The following is a 21,296-nucleotide window of genomic DNA, read 5'->3' on the forward strand; positions in this document are numbered from 1 at the left end:
CAACGCCACAGAAATAGACATTCCTTAAGAGACAAATGGCTCTTGCAAATGGTAGTAAGGGGTTTCTGCCACCACCGGGTGGAACATTGTAGTGACTGGCCATAGGGCATTGCAGTGGTCCGCAAGCCACAAATCGGGCAACAAAATGTTGTAAACCTGGTGAGCTAAACTGTAGTGAAGTTGAATTGATGCAATTGCCAATCCATGATACGGCCTCCATCAGCCAGAGGTGGAATGGGGAGTAGGTCAGCCAGCATGAGGTGCAATTGCCGCCAGATAGGTCGATAATGCATGCCTAAACCGAAAGTGCGTGCCATCTCGTCAAAACGAAGCACATTCCCTTCTAAATTCACGACATCAGCAACTATACGTAGCCCACGACGAGAAAGAAAGTATGCCTGGCATGTGAAGCTGTCCACCAAAGTCAGCGGGAAAGCCCTGCTCCAATGAACATGCTTTCCAACCTCAAAGAGTTACCTTCATGCTCGGTGTGCCCAGCCCATGTCAAATGCAAGGTGACCTTTTTCCAATCCGATATCAAAGCAGAGATGTGAGGACAACCAAGAATATGCCCATCAAGTTTCTCAAACACAAACTCCCAAACAGATGAATGCCAATGGCCAAATGAGGAGGTAACCACATGCTCACATAAGAAAGCAACCATCACTGTCCATGGTTGTCTTTGTTCAACAAGCGTGGGCAAAAGCGATGCTTTCCGAGCAAGAGCATGTCCGCGCAAATCCAAGATGTTAAGGCCACCAAAGCGCTTTGGACTGCAAATCTTGCCCATGGACATCAAGTGCAAACCACATTTGTTAGCCTTTGTATGCCATAAATGTGACAATATAGCCGATTGATGAGAGGTAAATCGATGTTGCGGCCAAGGCAACAAGGGCAAATTGAAATGAACATATGCCATCATGATGCTTTGTACAATGCGGAGCTTGACATGTAGTGGCCAAGTAGACAATTTCCAATATTGGAGTTTGATATTGAGACGATGCATAACCCATTCAATCTGTTGAGTGCCAGTAACCTACCAGCCAATAAGATATCCCAAATGTCGGGTAATTTCATGCGGAGGCACAATCTTTCCAGGCCACAAAAGCTGATGCCAAGCTTGTGCATGAAAAGGCAAGAGATTAGACTTGTAGAAGTTAACTTTAAGACCTGCCGCAAGACCAAATAAGTCCAGCGCATGCATAATTTCGCGCATGTTCTCTAGAGTATTCTTGGGCGTGAACAAGGAGTCATCCGCATAGGCCTGTCCAATAAAATTTTGGCCTGAAGGCAAATGTAATCCATGAAGGCGGGCTTGGGAGATCAAGTGATCCAAGTGCAAAAGCAGAGGGTGGGTAGCAATGGCAAATAACAAGGTACTAAGCGGGCAACCTTGTCGAACTGAGCATCCAAGGGACCATGAATCTGTCACTTCGCCTGCAAGGATCCCTGAGGTCGTACTGTGAGCGTATAAAAAATACACAATATGTGGTAACTTTGGGCCAAATCCGAGACACTGTATGACATCCGCAAATATAATCCCAGAGGACAGTGTCAAAAGTCGTATCTATGTCAACTTGCATCACTAGCACATCCTGTTGAGTATACTTAGCAAATTCCATACCCACTAGGATATTCGTCAGATTGTCCATTATTTGGCGACGAAGGATAAATCCGTATTGCGCCTGATGAAGACCTACAAAAAGATAATCTTTGATGTGAAGTACTATCATTTTGGCCAAAATCTTATAAATGACGGGCATAATGGTAATAGGCCGCCAATGGGAAAATGGTCGCAGAGTTTGTGTTTAGGTAGCAATACAAGAAGAGCCTCTTTCCAAGATTCTGGCAGATGCTGAGTGTCCCAAGCGGCATTCATCATGAGAAGCAGAGGCTCCTTGAGAGAATACCAAAACGAGATGAAGAATTCAACTGTGAAACCATCCCAGCAAGGTGAATGCCATCTACCAAGAGCAAGCAAGGCCAAGTGTAACTCATCCAGCGTAAATGCTGCCTCAAGCAATTAGCAGCCTATGGTGAAAGGATTGGTTGCACTCGAGATAACAATAATTGCCGCGCTTGGTGAGCCTCAACAGAGGCTGAGGGAGGAGCAGCAAACACAGAAATGTAGTGAGAAACCATAGCATCAACAAGCTCCTGTTTGGTAGAAGTCCAAGAGCCTGAGGGGAGCATAACCCGCTTTATACTTTGGGTTTGTCTAGTATGATGCAGGTGTTTGAAGAATTGTTTAGAGGCACACCTTGTATCCATAAGAGCCCGTTTGCGAGCGCGAGTTTTCCATTTATCAATTTTGCAATGATCATTCTGACGTAGGCATAGACGAGCTTGACAAAGAGCGGCCTCTTATGAAGCCGATAAGGGTCTTGAGTCAGCCAACTCTTGAAGACTTTGACAAACCAGCTTTGCCCCATGAACATCCCCGCGTAGTTGGTGCATGTACTGCTAACCATAATGCCGGATAACACATTGGACGTATGACAAAACGACACCATGCAGTATTCGGGTCATAATGCATCGATCGCAGAGTGGAGGAATGGCCTCCTTAACCATATCTCGAAAACGGTCATGAGAAAGATAAGCATTATTCATTTGCAGAAGATGCTTCCAAGGAAGAGGCTGATCACACGTTGGCGGGCCGAATTTCAAGGTCAAAATAAATGGAGCATGATTAGATAACATCAATGTCCGATCAATTCTCATCTCATAGACAAAGTCATCATATTGTTGCGAATTCATTAAATACCAGTGGTCCAATCGTACATGGTAAGAAGAGCGCATTATGTTGAAAAGTGAAGCCCGAAACATTAGGATGTAAACACGTCCACAGATCTTGCATGTACATAGAAGCACTAAGATTATCCCAAGCTTGCCTCTCAGCTCGTAGCATATGAGAATGACCAATAGTATTGTCAGAGATATTCGGTGCATTATTGAAATCCCCACAAAGTAATGCATTCGAAGTCCATGAGTAAGAGCTAATATCTTGCCACAAGACAGCCCTGTGCCCAGATGTCGTATGCGCATAAACACCACCCACCTCATACACTTGATCATGCAACATACATTGTATCACCATCCATCAACCACCCGGATCATTGTAAGCAAGAACCAGCTGTAGTTCATGACGAGCTAGAGCTGTAGTTCATGACGAGCTGAGCTAGCATTACAACACCCGAAAAGCCAGCCAAGCCAGCATAAGCTATCCAATAACATGCTGATTATGTTCCTGTAAAACCACGACATCTGCCTTACATGTATGTCTAAAGTGCCAGGTTAGCCTCCACTTGTCGGGGTTGCATAAGCCTCACATAGTATATGAGATGCATACTATACTATTATTCATCACACCACATATGTACAAAGGGCGAGAAAGTATTAGCTAGGTCGACATGCCCATAGACACGTCTTCATCCATTATGTGCAAAGGGGAAGTTAATGGTTGACTTGGCCGAGGATGCGGATCCGAGCCAAAAGCTTCACCTGTAACCACATCCTTATAGGAGCAAACTACTTTATCCTATGTTGTTGCCAAAGATTTATTGTCATTACAAGGGAGTTTGTGTTGACCCACAATCTTTGGTTACGGTACATAATTACGTGAAGAAGCCGGAGTTCGAAGCTTAACAGGTTTCTTAGGGACCATCCATGCATCTGTGTTTATAGCTTTCCCTTTATCTTTCTCTTTTGATATAGTGGTGATAGTTGTAGATTGCTTCCCCTTCCCTTTATCTGTCAACGAAGGTGATGTAGAAACCGCCGTTCCAAGAGATCTATGCACAGGTGGAAACTTTGCAAGCGGGATGGATTGCAAGGTTGGAACTGTTGAAGGAGGAGGCTGTAAATTCGGCTCAGGGCATTCGTACTGCATATGTCTGAACTGACCACTACGAAAGCATGAATTGGCAAATTTACCCCATTTCAGTTTAAAAGGTCGTTTGCCCACCAAAGGATCCCCTGAATTTACATAAATACCAATAGGTGTAGGAATATCTGTATCCCATAAGATGCAGAAATGATTTGTGTTTGCATCTAATTTCGGGGGACAAATGACCTTTCCCAGCTGCGAGGCTAACAACGAGAGAAAATGGCGCCATGTTCGAGAAAAATTCTCCACCTCCACCACACACACACCCACACAACCACACACAGCCCGCTGCCCAGGGAGGTGACACTGAGCAGCCAAAGGGGTGTGCGTAGCCAGGGGATGGAGGAGGCACGAGAGAGCAACCTGTTGTTGCCTGCACGTGCCCTAAAAAACTTGCCCGAACCCTAAACAATTGTTGTCCACACACACACACACACACACACACACACACACACACACACACACACACACACACACACACACACACACACACGGCCGAGAACGGACACATGCAAAGTTGTCGGCAGAATCAGAGAGAGAGAGAGAGAGAGAGAGAGAGAGAGAGAGAGAGAGAGAGAGAGAGAGAGAGAGAGAGAGAGAGAGAGAGAGAGAGAGAGAGAGAGAGAGAGAGAGAGAGAGAACCCCTTGTAGTTCTGCAGTTCTACAGATGCAACAAGAAGGGCGGCATGTGCAAGCTGTACAAACTCATGGACGACTTTCAGAATTTGCAGAGATTCTGCCTGTTGTTTCTTTTCCAAAATCGATAGAACCTACTGTTGTGTGCCCATATACCCCTTTAAAAAGAAGTTTCTACACGACGAAATCCAGAGCACCCCCTCACTTTTGACTTGTTAACCTCCTATGTAATGGCGTTTTTGAAATGTAGGGGGTGGTATTGATCCCTTAAAACTTTTGTGCAACATTTTAGGTGAAGGCCCCTTTACTTTTGCATAGCCTATGAGGTTCTTTTTTTTTTTGCGAGGGCCCTCTAATAGCACCATTAGAGGGTTTATGGGGGAGCCCTCTGGGGCCTTTTCTGTAAAATGAGTCAAAAGGCAGCTCCGTGTAGCTGAAATCTAAGCCGTTAACAAGTTAACAAAATTGTATGGCCCCTCATAAGCCTCCCTCAACCCAAAGTCCTATACATCACCACAGGGTTGCCTTTTCTCCTTGCACCCTCACAGGATTCATACAATTGCAAGAGTTGCATCCATTACAGTACACGTTAATTTAACAGCAACGGAGTGATTAGAACTTCATCGCAAGAAACATTGACTCATTTGCACACGCTTATTATTACTGATAACTTTTGTGATCACCTGTGCTATTTAAGTGCGTTGACAAAAAGGCACTCGTTTCAAGGCAGTGTAGAGAGACAATTAGGGACAATGCGAGACAGAGTAACCATCAACAACAAGCCCTCACAGCATGGAGTATAATCGCGTTTGTAGTTTGGGAAAAAGGAGCATGGAGGGGGCTATTTGCACCTATTTGTGTTGAGTGTGCCATGGCTTTTGCAACTTGTTGTACCCATGCAGACCCTTTGGGTCCTCTTAAAAATCCAAAAATACAAGTCAAACCTATGAAAGTTGTCAAATATATGGAAACTATGGAGAAAACCTCCGTCCTGTTGGTTTCTTTTTCTCAAGCATGCATGAGGCTAAGTTGAAGGAATAGGAACAACAAAGGAGGAGTGGTGATAGTAAACATGATAGCCAGAGTGAACGTGACATTCAATACAATGGCAAAAGGGTCAAACCAAAAGACAGGGCAAGATCTTCTACCAATGAAAATAAATTGATCTTTTGATGAGGAATCTAACCTTTCTAGTATTAATTAGTGTTCTTTGGGGTTATCATCCCAGAGGACGATTAAATGACTCTTCTAGGCAACCAATAAAGAGAATGAGATCACCTTACAGATGGAAAGCTATGCAATGAATAGCATCAGGGGTCTTGGATGTGCAAGATACCCCAATATTGATGCTTATAGATTTAGACTCTTGTATAAAGACAAAGGCGTTGAAGAGGAGCTTGAAAGTGAGATCACTAAGGATGAACCAACGTTCATTTGACACACCTCATAAGTGTGTCACGTGTGAAAATCGTAAGAAATCCAAACAGTTCTGCTAAGAGAGCTGCGATAACACAATCTACTTTATCTAAAGAGAGAAAAAAGTTACAAGAGCAACAGAAAAAGAAGAAGCGTGATTCTATCCTAAAAGATCTAAATTCTTCTTGGGAAGATCCCATATCAAAAACATGACACCGACATCATGCATAATGCCTATGGTGGATAGACCAATGAGGCATTCATTGTAATAGGAGATTCATAACAAGTAGGAATAAGTAGATTAGAGATAATGTACTCAATGCAATGAGAATGAACTTGCGTTGATTAGAATTGGAGAGAGAGTTTACAAGCTTTGCATGGTGGCCATTTATATAATCAATGTGGAGAAGTGCAATCAATGATTGGATATGCATCACACGTGGAAATGACAAAGGTCATGCTAGCTACCACAAGGATTTGTTTCTACCGTGAGTGTAAGCTACATGCTTACCTCAACAAACACCCCCGTAAGCTGAAGCTCAAATGATAAGAGCATGGACTTTGATTAGGGAGTCTAACATGGGTTACATCAAGTAACTTCATGGGGCTCATAAAGATCGAATCTGATGGGTTCCCACAACCACTTGGCCATATTCTCATGCCATAACTTTTTTGGGGGGGGGCTTTGCACATTATCTTTTAATGGACAAGATTGCTAGGTGGTACCATTTGGCACCAAAAGCAAAAAGTTTAATTGTGGCTCCCAAGGATCTCCTTCATTTTTGTTTTACGAGGCACTAAAGCTCTTGCTTCTACAAGCAGAAGAGTGGTAGATTTTCGTATTTGAGCATTCATGTCATCTGAGCTTCAAAGTAATCTCAAAGCATTCAAGCACGAGTAGCAAAAAGTAGTTCAAAGCATTCAAGCATGAGAATTTAAGGCGTTTACGCATTCAAGCTTTTGGGTAGAATTGTAATGTATGCAAAATTTGAGTCATCAAAACTTGTACAAAAAAGTGCAACCATTTAAGCTATCCATGACATACCTAATCTTAAGATTGTAAGGAGTTATAGACACTACTAATATCTATTGGGAAGACCACCCCATAACCGAAGCACCAACATAATTATGCATATACACAAAACTTGCTTCTATTATGAATATGCATCTAACACGGATCAAACCACATGCACCTACATGTGCACCATCATTAGAATACCCCAGATTCCCAAAAAGCAAGTTAATGCATAGGAGATGAGGCCAATAGTTCCCTAAATAAAGCAATGAATTTGTAAGTGTTTAGACATTGTCCGAAACTATATAATTTGGAGGTAAAACCTACACTATTTTTCTTGTGGGCTTAAAAACGCGAATTTCAATGAACGTGTCAGATTCCACGAACTCTAGAACGGTTTAAAGGTGATGACACTTAGAATGGCAAAGTAAAACTTTATGGGTCGCATTGTACAAGAAGTAAGTAGGACAGCGAGTGAGGTTTGGCGGGTAGTAGAGACCACAGGTGACCAGTATTATGATGTTGCAGACATCATTTCAAACATGTAGCGACAATTGATGATGATCTTTGATTCCGTGGGTGTGCAAGGTTGAGTGGCGTGGGGTGTGGTTACTGAATTAAACGATACCTATTTGCAAAGGAGAGTAGCATAAAAGTGATAAGGCTTGGCAAATGAGAGACAATGCAATGTAAAGGGTGGGAATCGCGGGATAGCTTGAGGTTGCAAACGAGTAGAGCTACTGTGGTGATGTGGCAGATGATGGAGGCAAGAGCCTAGAGTAGGTAGTTGATGACGGGTGCACTCAACTAAGGATGGCGAATGCCTGTTGAGAGTTTTTGGGCCTCAACCAAGTTCTAGAATGAAACATGCACCGTATGGAGCTAGCTTTAAGTTATGGCTTAACAATTGGGTGCCTCGTTAGGAAGATACAACTTGTGGAAGTTTGGTCTAGCTAATGACAGTGTAATGCCTTTGCATCTTACTATCTTCATTTGACATACGCAATGATAGCATACACAACTCAAAATTGACCATCCACTCCTCTGGATTGTCCTTGCCAATGAAGATTGGCATGTAGCTTTGTGCTACCGTCACTTCTTGAAAATAAAAACCACTTTTTTTCACCAATTGATGAGCAACCAGATGCTTCTCAATGGGGGCACCACAAGATAGAAAGGGGAAAATGGGAACACACCAAGCACACATTCATTAGGAAGAGAATGGGGTTTAGGAGGGCCTCTTTATTTGGCAGTTTAAAGGAGTCAAACCTCTAGTACTAAGAAAGCAATCAAAGGACAATTTTTGAATTCAAATGGAAAAATGGCTAGTCTATTTGAATTCAAAATTTGCCCCCAAAATGAAATTTAAAATCTAGCAAGCAAAATCATATCATGTAACATATATACGAAAAGAGCGCGAAATGTAGATTACGGATTTATGATTTCCACTCAAATCGGAGACCATATGTAGGAGTTATGGAAAGCCAAAAATCATAAAGTTGTCCTCACTCCCTTTTTTGGGGAGAAAAGTGCATCCTTTGACCACTCTTACACCTCACTCGCACACCTACCATTCCTCCTCACATGGCATGCATCTATTTGTCAAAATGATAATCACCTCCATAATCTCATGGCAAATAAAGAGGCCCTCCTAGAACCCATCCTCTTTATGAAAGGTGCCTCTCTATAGCCTAGGATACTCACATCACCCCAATCCACTCAAACTCAACATAAGTCTTGAGAAACACACCATCGATTACACCCCAACCAATGCACACAACATCGTGATGATCAAAAGTTACACATATCCCTTAATGCTTTATTCTTACACCCCCATAGCACACAAGTTCTCACTTGCACACACTTTGCACACCACAAATGGTGCGGGGATCTCACACACACACACACACACACACACACACACACACACATGCAAAATAAAGGGAGAGAAAGGATGGGAAGAGAGATAGCACAATGAGAGATAAGGAGCTTTGAATTTCTTTTGAAAAAAACAAGAGATACACACATTCCTTTGTGATGGCTTCTCCTTCTCTCTTATCAGCCAAAAGCTATCCAAAATGTGCAAAAAAAAGCCCTTTACGAGGAATGTGTGACCATTTTAGCAAAATCCCCTTCATTGGACACATGTTTGAGTTCCCTTTATATTTATTGCATGGGAAGTTGCATGGAGCTTCCCTCTTAGGAAGCCAACCACGTGCCCCTGTTTCCATTAGAAGGCTAAGTTCACCTCATTGAAAAGGGGGAGACCACATAGGTCCCCATAGTGTAAATCTTCCCAAAACAGACTCCGACAGTCCGCTAGAGATAACACAACATAGCCAACCACCACCGATGGATTCGGGCAACACCGATCAACAATGCCTATGCAACACATATGCACGAGGGGGGAGAGAGCTACATTGGAGCTCCTCTCTCTCCTCTCTTTTTTGCAAATGACTATGTCCCCATGCTTTATAAATACCCCAAACTCCTCATTCAGTGCTCCACATGTGGGCTCATGTGGCTTTACATGGCATCTCTAGGAATTGCCTTCAAAATTCTCAAAAAAATTAAAACTCTCTCAAACTCAAAGCAAAAGACCTTCTTTTGTCCCCCAATTGGGAATGCTCCCATTCTCTGCACAGTATCCTATTGAACAAGCTGTAAAAACCGCATAGAAGCTTATACTACCCACTTTGACTTCACTCCTTTGCTCTACATTTTGAATCACTTGTGCCCTCAAACAATGAGCCCAAATACGGCAAAAAGTCATATGACTCATCATCGTTGCTTCCTTCTAGCAACTTCAATTGAACATAACTTTGTGCTCACAGTTCTGATTGATGTCTTGGAACTGCTGATTAGTTTCATATGTTGCATACTACCTTTGCAAACCCTTGAAAGCTAAAAAAACTCCCTAATGGCACACTGATCAAGGCAACCAAATTGACACATAACTGGACTTGACAAAACTTCAATTGCTCATAACTTGGTCGATTGGATTCTAATTGCTGATCCGAAAAGACCGGCATGCTAAAAAATGTGAGCGCTTCAAACCTATTGGAATATCCATGATTTGACCACCCATCTACACCTGTCCAATCCAGTGGTGATCTACAAACCACCTTCACATTTAGGCTGTCATATCTTGCACCTTGTACCTCCGATTGAGGAACCGTTTAGACCAGCTTGGAGAACACTTTTTGGACCACCTTTGGCACTTCCAATTTTGCACTTTAAAACCTTTGATAGGACCTATGGTAGAGTACCTTGGCCCAAGAAGCATACAAAACTGTAATAATGTGCTTGCCCTTCATCTTTATACCTACTTTACCTCTTCGGCATGCACCTGTAGACACGCATAGCCCTACTTTTCCCTCTTCATAGCATCGACCAACTTTAGCTACACCACATGGAGACACGTGGAACCTAGACGGAGAGGATATCGGGGTTGAAGAAGGTCTCAAAGTTGTAGATATATTCTGTGGGACTTGTGAGGAAGAGACACTACGAGAATGAATTATTAAAAAGGTAAGTAGATGAACGTTTATGGAAACATTATACTTTTATAATTAGAGACTTAACTCATACTATGTAGCTTGATCTTGTTGTGTGTCGGGTATCATGGAACTATATGAGATAATTATAGGGAGAGTATGGAAAGCAGAGGGTCTTTCAAATCCTGTTCACTCTACTATTTGGGTGAATTAGGGATGCTCACTTTCTTTGAATTTGTTTGGATTGTATATTGATGAGATTTTTGACTATATTGAGACTATAGGGGATAGAGGAGCATAGGTATCAGGTAGATAGATACCTCTTTTACTTTATGCCAGTGATATTGTGCTTCTTTTGGACTCTCCAAAGAGTATGTAGAGACATCTAGAAGAGTTAGATGCTTACTCACACGACAATGGTTTCTCTATCACCCTTGGCAAGACCAAGATGATGATGGTACTTTGGGGGGGGGGGGGGGGGGGGTGGGGGGGTTCACTATGTATAAATTGTGTATATCAAGTGCGTTCAAGGACTATTTTAAAAAAATGCTCACCTATGAAATTTTGACAAATAAGATACACCCTTTTCCCATTCAATCTGTAATTTTTTTTCCCAAATCCATTTTATAGGATCCTTTTGTATGTGAAAATATGAGAAAAAATAAAATTCAACAACCCCTTTTGCTCCACTCACGTGATAGTCACATAATAATTAAGTGACCCCCCCCCCGAGTGGTAGTGATGGTATTCAATACTACAACACGATGGGTCAGTAGATCAACACCTAATTTTACATATGGATAGGAGATATTGGAGTACCTTGGTGTTGTATTTAGTGGACCTACTTTCTCTTTAAGAGTGCCATAGAGGCAAGAATGATGAGGGTATATGCAGCTTAACGAGGACTAGAGAGGATCTATGTTCACAGGTGCAATTTTAGGAGCCACGCACTACGTTGTGGCTATTTGAACCATTGGTCACTTCCACCATGATTTATGGAGTGGAGATATGGGGACCTATCCTGGATCATCATAGTAGATTAGGGCGCCTAAATAATTGTGTAGGCATCTCATCCTTTTGGAACTCTTGATGCACTCACAACAGTATTTAGTCATCTCATCTAGATTGACATCTTAATGTACTAAAATCTCATTTAGTTCTCATTTACTTAGCCATCACATCCAGATCTTGTTGATCTCTATCAGATGTCTAGATGCACTAGGTTCAAACGCACTAGATCACATGTAGGGGAACCACTTAGCATACTATCCTCTAGTTGAACATATCATGTGTTCACGGCCTAAGTTGCATGGTGAATGGATGATTAATCTATAATATGTTTTATTGTTTTTTATACTTAATTAAATTTGAAAGAGGGTGACCACGTGGAGGAGCATTGCCATGTCTGCGAGCATTTTGGTATCTATCTCAAAACCAATGATGGGGTACTATGTGGTCTCATCCCTCTCTCTACCAAAAAGCATGGGTAGGAGATGGTAGAGCCTAGATGCCCATGCTACTGAGCTTCTTGTACTATTTCAAGCTTTGAAATTAGAAGGGTGATATGCACTATGAAACAATTTACTATGTGTTCAGCACTATAGCTATGGGCTAGCATGAATGTCTCCTCCCCTCCTAGGCCTATATAATGGCCCTTATACTTGCTTCAGTTTGCTCATTCTAATGAAGCTTATTTCATGTGTAAATACCTTGTCATTGTGAACCCCTAATCCTAATTAGAACTATCTAATTAAGTCCATGATTAAGTCAGCACTATAGCTATGGGCTAGCATGAATGTCTCCTCCCCTCCTAGGCCTATATAATGGCCCTTATACTTGCTTCAGTTTGCTCATTCTAATGAAGCTTATTTTATGTGTAAATACCTTGTCATTGTGAACCCCTAATCCTAATTAGAACTATCTAATTAAGTCCATGATTAAGTCATGCATGCTAGTTTAGTATATCCATCTTAATCATCATTTACTTAACAAGTGGTATCATAGCTTAAGAGCTAGAATTTCTCTTTATTTGGCATTAGATCCTAGGTGTATTTTCATATTTACAAAGCTAGATCGCATCAAGTGCTCTCTCTCTCTCTCTCTCTCTCTCTCTCTCTCATGTGATTGCCAAATCAAGTTCTCTTTGCATTGAATTACATAGTCTTAACTAATCCACTACTCTTCTTTTGATACTTTACTAATGGATTATGTACCCCGAATGGAATATGCTAGTACCCACAATCACTAGTTCATTGTGTGTGTATTTAGTAGACATCTTCTATAATTGATTGTCCCTTTACAAGCAGCTTTCCAAGGACTTTTACATGAGGTGTTGAGATCTTGATTTGGTGGAGAGAAGCCTTTCCAATTGCTCTCTATACATCTACGAAAGTTGTTTGTTCTTCACCACGTTTGCTAAAAAAGGGATCTTGCCTTGTCATTAGCTCATTTTAGTAAATCCAATCATAGGTGTGTGTGCCATAGGTCAAATCCTATACAAAACACTATTTTTGGAAGTGGTCTTATGGGGAAAAATTCATTCCAACACTCAATATAACTTATAATGCAAGCGAATTTGATTGCTAGCCGCAATCGGATGACTCCCTTCTCTTGCACAATTGTGGCCTCTAATTGGAATGAATGTTTGGTCCTGTTTCCTTGCATTGGCAACCATTACCATCACATTGTGAAGCTAGTGGAGCTCCAAGATCACGGCCTTGTTTAGCACGCATTTTGAGGACATCCTTGCAACCTACAACGCTCTAGGGACTTTGATTGGATAAATTTCACACCAAAAGTCACGGATTTGCAAAAGTCACGTTCATTCAAGCTTGAATTCCACAAAGTGTTCTTGTACTTTTCAAGCTAAAATTCTCCACACATGAGATGTATGTAAACACAAGAGACTAGACACTACCACAACAAGGGGAAGACCTTCTCATCACCACACATTAAGGGTACACAATATAAGGAAAGATGTTCTCACCATCTTCGATGGCCAAGATTTTATACCTAGCAAACTAAGATGAAGGGATACCTCATGAAGAAGCAGTTGTGGTTAGTTGTGAGACCATTAGGGCAAGGAGAGAGAATGGAAACTAGGCAAGACATCACACAATCGATGACAATATATGAACAAGCATTGGGCATACTTCTCAAGTCAATAGGAGACAATTATGTCCATACTTAGATAGTGCACTAATTCCTATGATTCTTGGATCACTTTGGAGAGACACTTTGGAGTTGTGATGGATATGGAGGATACACCATTGTACCATTCATGGCTGTGTTTGCATCATACCAATAGATAATAGGTAGATTAGAAAGTAGATCTCAATACACAAAGTAGAAACCATAACTTGCTTGATCAATTGTGAAAATTGTAAGAGAGAGGCTACAAGCTTTGGATAGTGGCCTTATGTAGGCTCAAGATAGGAGAATGGAATCAATGAGTGGATGGATATTCACCACATATGGTAATGTCAAGGGTCATGTGAGCTACCACAAGTATTATGTGGCTATCAAGTGTGTAGCTTTCTTGTTGAAATGGAGCTAGGGTCTTAGTTCCAAATATATCTTTAGTAAGAGAGTCTTAGAATCTTGCGCTTGGACAAGGGAATTGTGGTCATGGGAAGATAGACTTGGTATGGCCATGGGAACTTGTGGACTTGGCAACCAAAAGGAGGGGGCAAGGCCAAAAAATGGTGAGCTGTGGCAAAAGGGGCTTATGTGGTAAATCCAATATTTTTCCTTTTTTTACGTCAATAAGCTAAAAAATGGACTACACCACATATTGATGCCAAGCACATTGGGCAGCCAATGGTGACAATGAAGATGTTGTCGTGCAGCTCCGCTTTTATGATGGGAAAAAGAGCAAAGAAATGCAAGTTAAGCTTTTTTGAAACCTACACATTTATTGAGCAGTGATCAGGGCTTGTTAACATGCCAAGTTTAATGATTAATGGTGACAATGAAGACATTGTCGTGCAGCTCCGCTTTTATGATGGGAAAAAGAGCAAAGAAATGCAAGTTAAGCTTTTTTGAAACCTACACATTTATTGAGCAGTGATCAGGGCTTGTTAACAGCTCAAGTTTAATGATTAATGTATGTCAGATGCGCCTTTAAAGGGCCAACAGATGCCTTAATGATGCTAAAAATGAGCTTGCTTGAAGTAAGCACAGATGGGAGTTTATGATCTAGAAATGTAGTGCTTGAAGTGCTTTACCGGTGTGTCTTTACGGTTCGTTATTGGAGCTATGGTAAAGAAGTTATGGAAGTTTGAAGTCGAGATGTTTGCAGATCCATACCAGACTGGGTAGCCTGCTGATGAAGGGTTAAAGTTGATATGAATGCATGGGGCTGAAGTGCTCACTTTGTGGAGCACGTTTGTCTTTTCAGATCAGCAATTGGAGTTATGGTTGCCAAGATATCGCAAGTTAAAGATTCATCGGGGGCAAGTTCCGCACCAGTCTGGTCAGATCGATCGGTGTGCCATCTGGGAATTTTACACCCTCAACAAGGTTTGTATGCATTCTATACAGCTTGAGAAGTCCATAGGAATTTGTAGCTTGCCAATCGAAGTCCGGAGTTGTAAGATATTAATGCTTGACTTCAGCTACAATGACTAACAACGGTGAGGTTTGTTCAGAATTTCATCACTTGTAGTGCATTGGTAGTTGGGCGTGCTTGATAGGCCAAAATGGAGCTCAACAGTGCTTAGGTCAACAATTATGGAAGCTCAGTAATGCTTTGGCTTATGTGTATACCAAATGTGGTGCAGTTATGAAAGCACAAAAAGTTATTGATAAGCTCTTTGTCTGTGAAATCTCCTTTCATGGAGCGTATTGATTGTGGGATATACCTAGCTCAACAGGGGCTGCTTAAGAAAGATGTTGTGCTAGGCAATGCTTTGCCCGAGATGTATTGATGGAATTCAATACTCATTTAGGCTCAGTTAATAAATTGCAACTTATTGCATAACTTCTATTTTTTTTAAATCCATTTTTTGGGTCCTTTGAAATTAAATAAAAGTCTTATCATGTTTTTAACGCATTAAAATTATACTTCCATGAATATTTCATATTGTACTTGAGTGGTTTAAACCACTAACTTGATCCAAGGAACTTTTGTGCATATGTCCTAAAGTCCACCACTTACCGGACCGTTCTAGCATTTGGTCAAAGATTCATTAAGTTTTAAGTACTTACTTAAACTTCCAAATAAGAGGCCCTCCTATATCCCATTCTCTTCCTAATTTCTATAAAGGCTAATTGTACTATTAGCAACTATATTTTCATGTTCACATTTCAGATTTAAATGCCCTTTATTTAGAAATACGAATAATGAGCTTTCACCAGCCACTATTGATATCCAATTATGTACAAGAACATGTCAACTACAAACATTCTTGGCTAACCTGGTTCTTGACAAAAAAAATTTGTGAGGGCCTAGAAAATGAGGGAAACAATAGTATTTCAAGACAAGTGCATGCAATTAACCTGAATGACAACATAAAGTAACTTTAAAACAATGACAAAGTTCACTGCGAGTAAAGAGATGAAACAATAAGATGGTAAAGGTTGTATTGCATTAATCAATTACATAAGCCCACTGGCTTAGCATATGAGTTTTTTACCGTTCCGTACATGAGAACAAGCTAGGCTCTCTCTCACACACACAACCACTCTATTGCTCCGCCTTTTGGCCCCTTCGTCTTGCCTTCCATTTGCAACACCTTTCTTTGCAGTTGTAAGTTTAGCAGACACTTTCAATCGATTCTTGGTTGTTGAGATTTGGCTCCACACTTGAATGTCCATCTTGACTTTGTTGGTTCTTGGTTTGCAATTGAGCCACAAAGTGACTGATTATATCTCGCTAGGGCTTGACTATTTAAATATTATAGGCATGAATTCCATGCTATTAACTTTTGCGATACACCTTCTGCAGATGAAACATGAACACATAGATATACAATATCAAAAGCTAAATACAATGTGAGTTTCTTAAATTTATAGATGAATTCGATTGCAATATAAACATTCAAAACTTTACCTCTTTCAAGAGCAAGTATTTGAACATTGTTGAATTTAGACCAACCCATGTTGTGGCCTACATTGCTTAAATGCATTGGAGTCAAGTTTTCCAACCATTGACAATAGCTTTCCAATAAATCTTTTGGAGGCACTAGTACCAGTTTTCAATGTTATTGAATATAGGAGAATCTGCTAAAACAAGAGATGATTAATAAATAATCCTTCTAATTTCAAAGAAAAAAGAGCTCCAATAAGTCATTCATGGAAAAAATACACTAATTACACATGCTTTGTAGGAACTGACACTTACCTTAGAATCCTTTTCCAACATTGAAAACTTGTGACCTTTCATAAGCCTTACATACACCCCTTGCATTCTACTACATTGGCACCATGTATAGTAGATCTATACTACATTGTAATCCTTTGGCGGGTAGCTATAGCAAGTACAATTTTGCTAGAAATTACTTGCATAGTGCATAGTTCCCAAACACACATACACACAGTAAAGAAAGAGATGTTGCAGCAACTGTGAAAAAGATTTTGAAAAGAGATAGGGAGCTAGAGTAAGAAATTTGATGTTGCACATCAAGAAAGAGGTTATGGAACTCGAAAGAGAGATGCAAGCTTGGGAAGAGAGCAAAAGTGGACTAGGAACCTAGAAGCTGGAGCTATGGAGATAGAAGTTGCAGATCTAGAATGAGATGCTGGATCTATGGAGAAAGAGGTTGCAAATATAGAAGAGAGGATGTTGGAGCTATGGAGAAAGAGGTTGTAGATCTAAAGGAAGAGATTGCAGATCTAGAAGGAGATTTTGTAGCTATGGAGAAAGAGGTTGCAGGTTTACAAGGAGATACTGTAGCTATGGAGGAGGTTTCAGGTTTAGAAGGAGAGGTTGTAGCTATGGAGGAAGAGGTTGCAAATCTAGAAGGAGATGTTATAGAGGTAGAATGACGTGTGGTAGGCTACTTTATAAAAAGATGCCCTAGCATGAAAAGAGAGGAGAGAGAAATATGCCAGGGCATTTTAGAGAGAGAGGGGGGATAAAGATTGCAGATATGCACTTTTCAGCAGCTGATGGGAGAGAAAGAGATCTTGGGAAACTTTTGGAGGGGGAGAAACAAGAAGAGAGAGAAGACAAAGAGGGGACAAGAGAGGGAAACTTTCAATATTTGAAAATTGAAAAGGTGCTTTTTGGGGGAGAGTAACTCCAACCAAACCTAGTAAAATCTGCATATATTCTCCAAGAAAATAAGCAAAAGTATTTTTATAAAGGCATGTCTAAGCTATCTACCCTACCATTCTAGCCCTTGGTCAAAGCTTGATTACGTTTTAAATATTTCCTTAAATTGTCAAATAAAGAGGCCCTCCTATACCCCATTCACTTCCTAATTTAATCCTTATGTGCATTGTGGTAAAAATAACTATGGCTATAATTGGTGTTTGTACAAAGACCAAGGTAAAGGCAAAGTCAAAATAGCCCAAAATTCAAGTGACAAAGACAAAGGAGCAACATGATTTGTAGAAGATGTACTATAGGACACACACTTTGTTTGTTCTTATCATCTTGTTGACTACTATTCTCAAGGGGAAGAAGTTTGATATGCATACACCCTCTTGGTACTTTTCTCTTGGGGAGGCAATTACTTTGTGAGCTTATCTAGATGGGAGACATAGACCCACTAGAACAAAATTTGATCTTTTGTTGTTTTTAGATATAAAAGGGGAGGATTATTAGGATTTGTGACTAGATCACATCATGGAGCATTACCCCTAAACCATCTTGACTATATACACTGTACTTTTGCTAGAGGACCTTTGGTAGATTTGGGATCTCCCTCACATGCCCCACCCACTCCCACACTTGTTACCCACTAGTTGGGGCTCGTTTGAGCCCTTCCATCACCTATGATGTCAACATTAGCCTCCCATTCTAGGCCTATAAAATGGTCCTTCCACCTGGTTCATTTTTCTCATTTTAATGAAGAACTAGAAGCATGTCAATGTGAACCAAAATAGCATATCTCAAAAAATGCTAACTAGAGAGTATACAATAGTTTATTAAATTCATTCAAAACTTCATGCCACACTATTTTTGGTTATATCCATACACTTTTTGCATGATTTTACATTGTGCTATGTGTGTGTGCGCGCGCACGCATACTTATGTTTATGGAAAACTATTTTTGCACTACCAAATAGCAAAAGTGTGTGTGTGCAGTTTTGAGCCTCATAATGAATCGTGTGCATCACATTTGATGCATAGCAAACAGCCTAGTAAGAACAAGTGGCTAAGATTTAGCTGCAAGCATTGAAAAAACCTCAAATGTTATGGCTTTTTTTTCAACTTCTTAAAGTTTTTTTCATAGGAAAAAGTCTTTGGTGTATGTTGGCAATTAATGTAGATGTATTTGGTAGTTTGAAGAAAAAGATGTAGTCAAACAATTAATGTTTTGCATTTCTAGAGTAGTAAGGAGCCTACAATACTCACAATAAAGGCATTGAACAAAGAAGGTAATACATATATGATCCCACTTTTCTTTCGATTTGTCAAAATTCCATTTAGAGTGGGATTGGCCAAGGCCATTAATGAAGGCAATTCCTCATGAAGGGGGCCAATATGCAAGTGAAGCCAATCTGCTAATATGGCAACAAGCAACTTAATCCCATTGTCAGAGAGTCCATCAATGAGTGGCATGATAGTGAATGCATCCTTTGCAATCTTTTCTTGCAGCCACGGATAAAATAAGACCCCTTCAAGAATTTGTAATTATAGATGGGACAACAAATATATCTTACCCATTATTATATGTGTATAGGATTTAGGTTTTGAAATTTTGCAAAACAAAAAAGCACTTTATTCCATACTTTTGGTAAATTTCTCTCTCAAAACCACAAAAGTCTGGAAATTTTGGTTGATCCTTTGACAAAGGATTTTTTGTAAAATAACCAAAAGATACCCGACCTTTGAAAAATAGCCATTGGGCTATAAATAGCCCCTAATTATTGATGCCTTGGAATCTGAAACCTTTGTTTGCCATAGTTGCGAATTATTAGGAGCATATCTCAAACCATGGGTTTTAATTATTGTATTATATTATTGACAATAAAAAAGATAGTCATCTTTGAGAGACATCATAATACTTAGCAGACCATGAGTGACCTGAGGAATTCCCTTATATGTTGGATTGCTGGACGCTTGTTTGGTATCTCTTCTGTGCATGTCATAGCCATTTGCAATAAGAGCTTAACTTGTGACTCATGATCCATGTTTGTCTCTGAGGAGGTGCTTTGCAACAAAATCCCATGTAGTACATTCTCTCGTAAATTGATGCCATCACACAAATATAGCAAAAACTTTTGTTTGACCCATTTATGGATGGTAACTTCATGAAAGAGCTCATGAGTTGGCCCTCTGGCAAGATAACCACTCCAAATCTATAGATGTCCACCTTGGTTGTGATTTTTGATGCATATGCCAACTCTGATACAAACAATTTTTAGCAAACAATCATGTTTGCATTAACTAATGGTTGTCTGAAATACCACTTCTGCATGTTAATTTAGTGCAATATAGTTTGCATTGTCAAATAATTGGAAAAAGGATGTTCAATTCAATATACTTGAAGCATGTTACCTTGTGCTAAGAATTTCAAGTGACTAGCAATGCCATGAGTATGTGTGTCATAGGCAGAGGCAGTGAGCTATGTACACAACTAGATGCTATCACCAAATACCTGGTGCCAGGTAGCCAATGGACCCTTGGAGGTTGGAAGATATGGAGGCACATCCCGCGTCACTTTTTGCAAACTTTGCAAGCTCAAAGTCTGCTAGATGAGGCTCAAGCTCGCTCGGAGTCGAGAAGGATATTGCTTGGTTTTATATCCCCATGGATGATGGGCACACATCATGCTCACGATGCAAGTATGCCAAGGCATTGGAAACACCTTGAGCTACCTTGAGAAAAACCTCCCAGCTTAGCCTTCTTACTTCTTCTGCATGATTCTGAAGATATTGCTTCAAGCTCCCATTTGGCATGAATTCTAACACCAGTGCACGTAATTCTAGGTTAAGGATGCATCCTACTACTTTCATTGCCTTAATTTGCTCATGATATGCACCTCTCGAAGCAATGCTTCCTGTGAGCATGCAAGGCAGTCATCCTTGAACTTTTTCACAGCTGCCACTTGACTATCCGGGAGTACCCCCATGTACACTACACCAATTGCACTTTCCCCTAGCAAGTTCTATGCTGAGTAGCCTTGTGTTGATTCCCATAGTGCTTGGGTTGAGAAGTGCCTTACACTACAAGATATCGCTTAAATTCAGACGTCAAATTATCGTAGTCTGTACTGGCGCCTATTCTAGTGCTCCTACCGGCACTTGTACCGGTGGACCCTGTAAAAATGAAAACTATGGGTCTTTCCCCGCGCATTTCCCTCATTTTTTTGTCTCTTCTCTTGCCCTCCTCCTCCTCACCTGTTGCATATTTGCCACTCAATGACCCACCGGAGGTGAGATTCTCGCTGGTGGAATACTCCGCAACATCAAGGTGAGATTCTTTTCAAGTTTTCTTGTAGGTTTGTGCAATTTAGTGTGTGTGTAACATAGCGCGCGCGCGTGTGTGTGTGTGTGTGTGTGTGTGCATTTTTGGAGATTTAAAGACGTTTTTAAGACTCTTTCTTGCTCAAATAGGCCGCATGTGAGTGCTCTTAATTTTTATGCAATTTTATTTTAAAATCATATTGTATTGACAAAATTTTATGCAATTTTATTTTGAAATTATGCTTTGGGGAACGTTCTTGCTACCATC

General features: G+C 40.6%; 1 protein-coding gene across 1 annotated transcript; it reads left to right on the forward strand.

The window, feature by feature from the left end:
* The first annotated feature begins 17,182 nt into the window (after positions 1 to 17,182).
* Positions 17,183 to 17,437, forward strand: LOC147426085 (uncharacterized). The gene has a single exon (XM_086498122.1). The coding sequence runs from the start codon at positions 17,183 to 17,185 to the stop codon at positions 17,435 to 17,437; it is 255 nt and encodes an 84-aa protein (XP_086354248.1).
* Positions 17,438 to 21,296: the final 3,859 nt, after the last annotated feature.

This window comes from Adiantum capillus-veneris, chromosome 24 (genome assembly GCF_014529385.1).
Source record: "Adiantum capillus-veneris isolate H3 chromosome 24, ASM1452938v2, whole genome shotgun sequence".
Classification (NCBI taxonomy): domain Eukaryota; kingdom Viridiplantae; phylum Streptophyta; class Polypodiopsida; order Polypodiales; family Pteridaceae; genus Adiantum; species Adiantum capillus-veneris.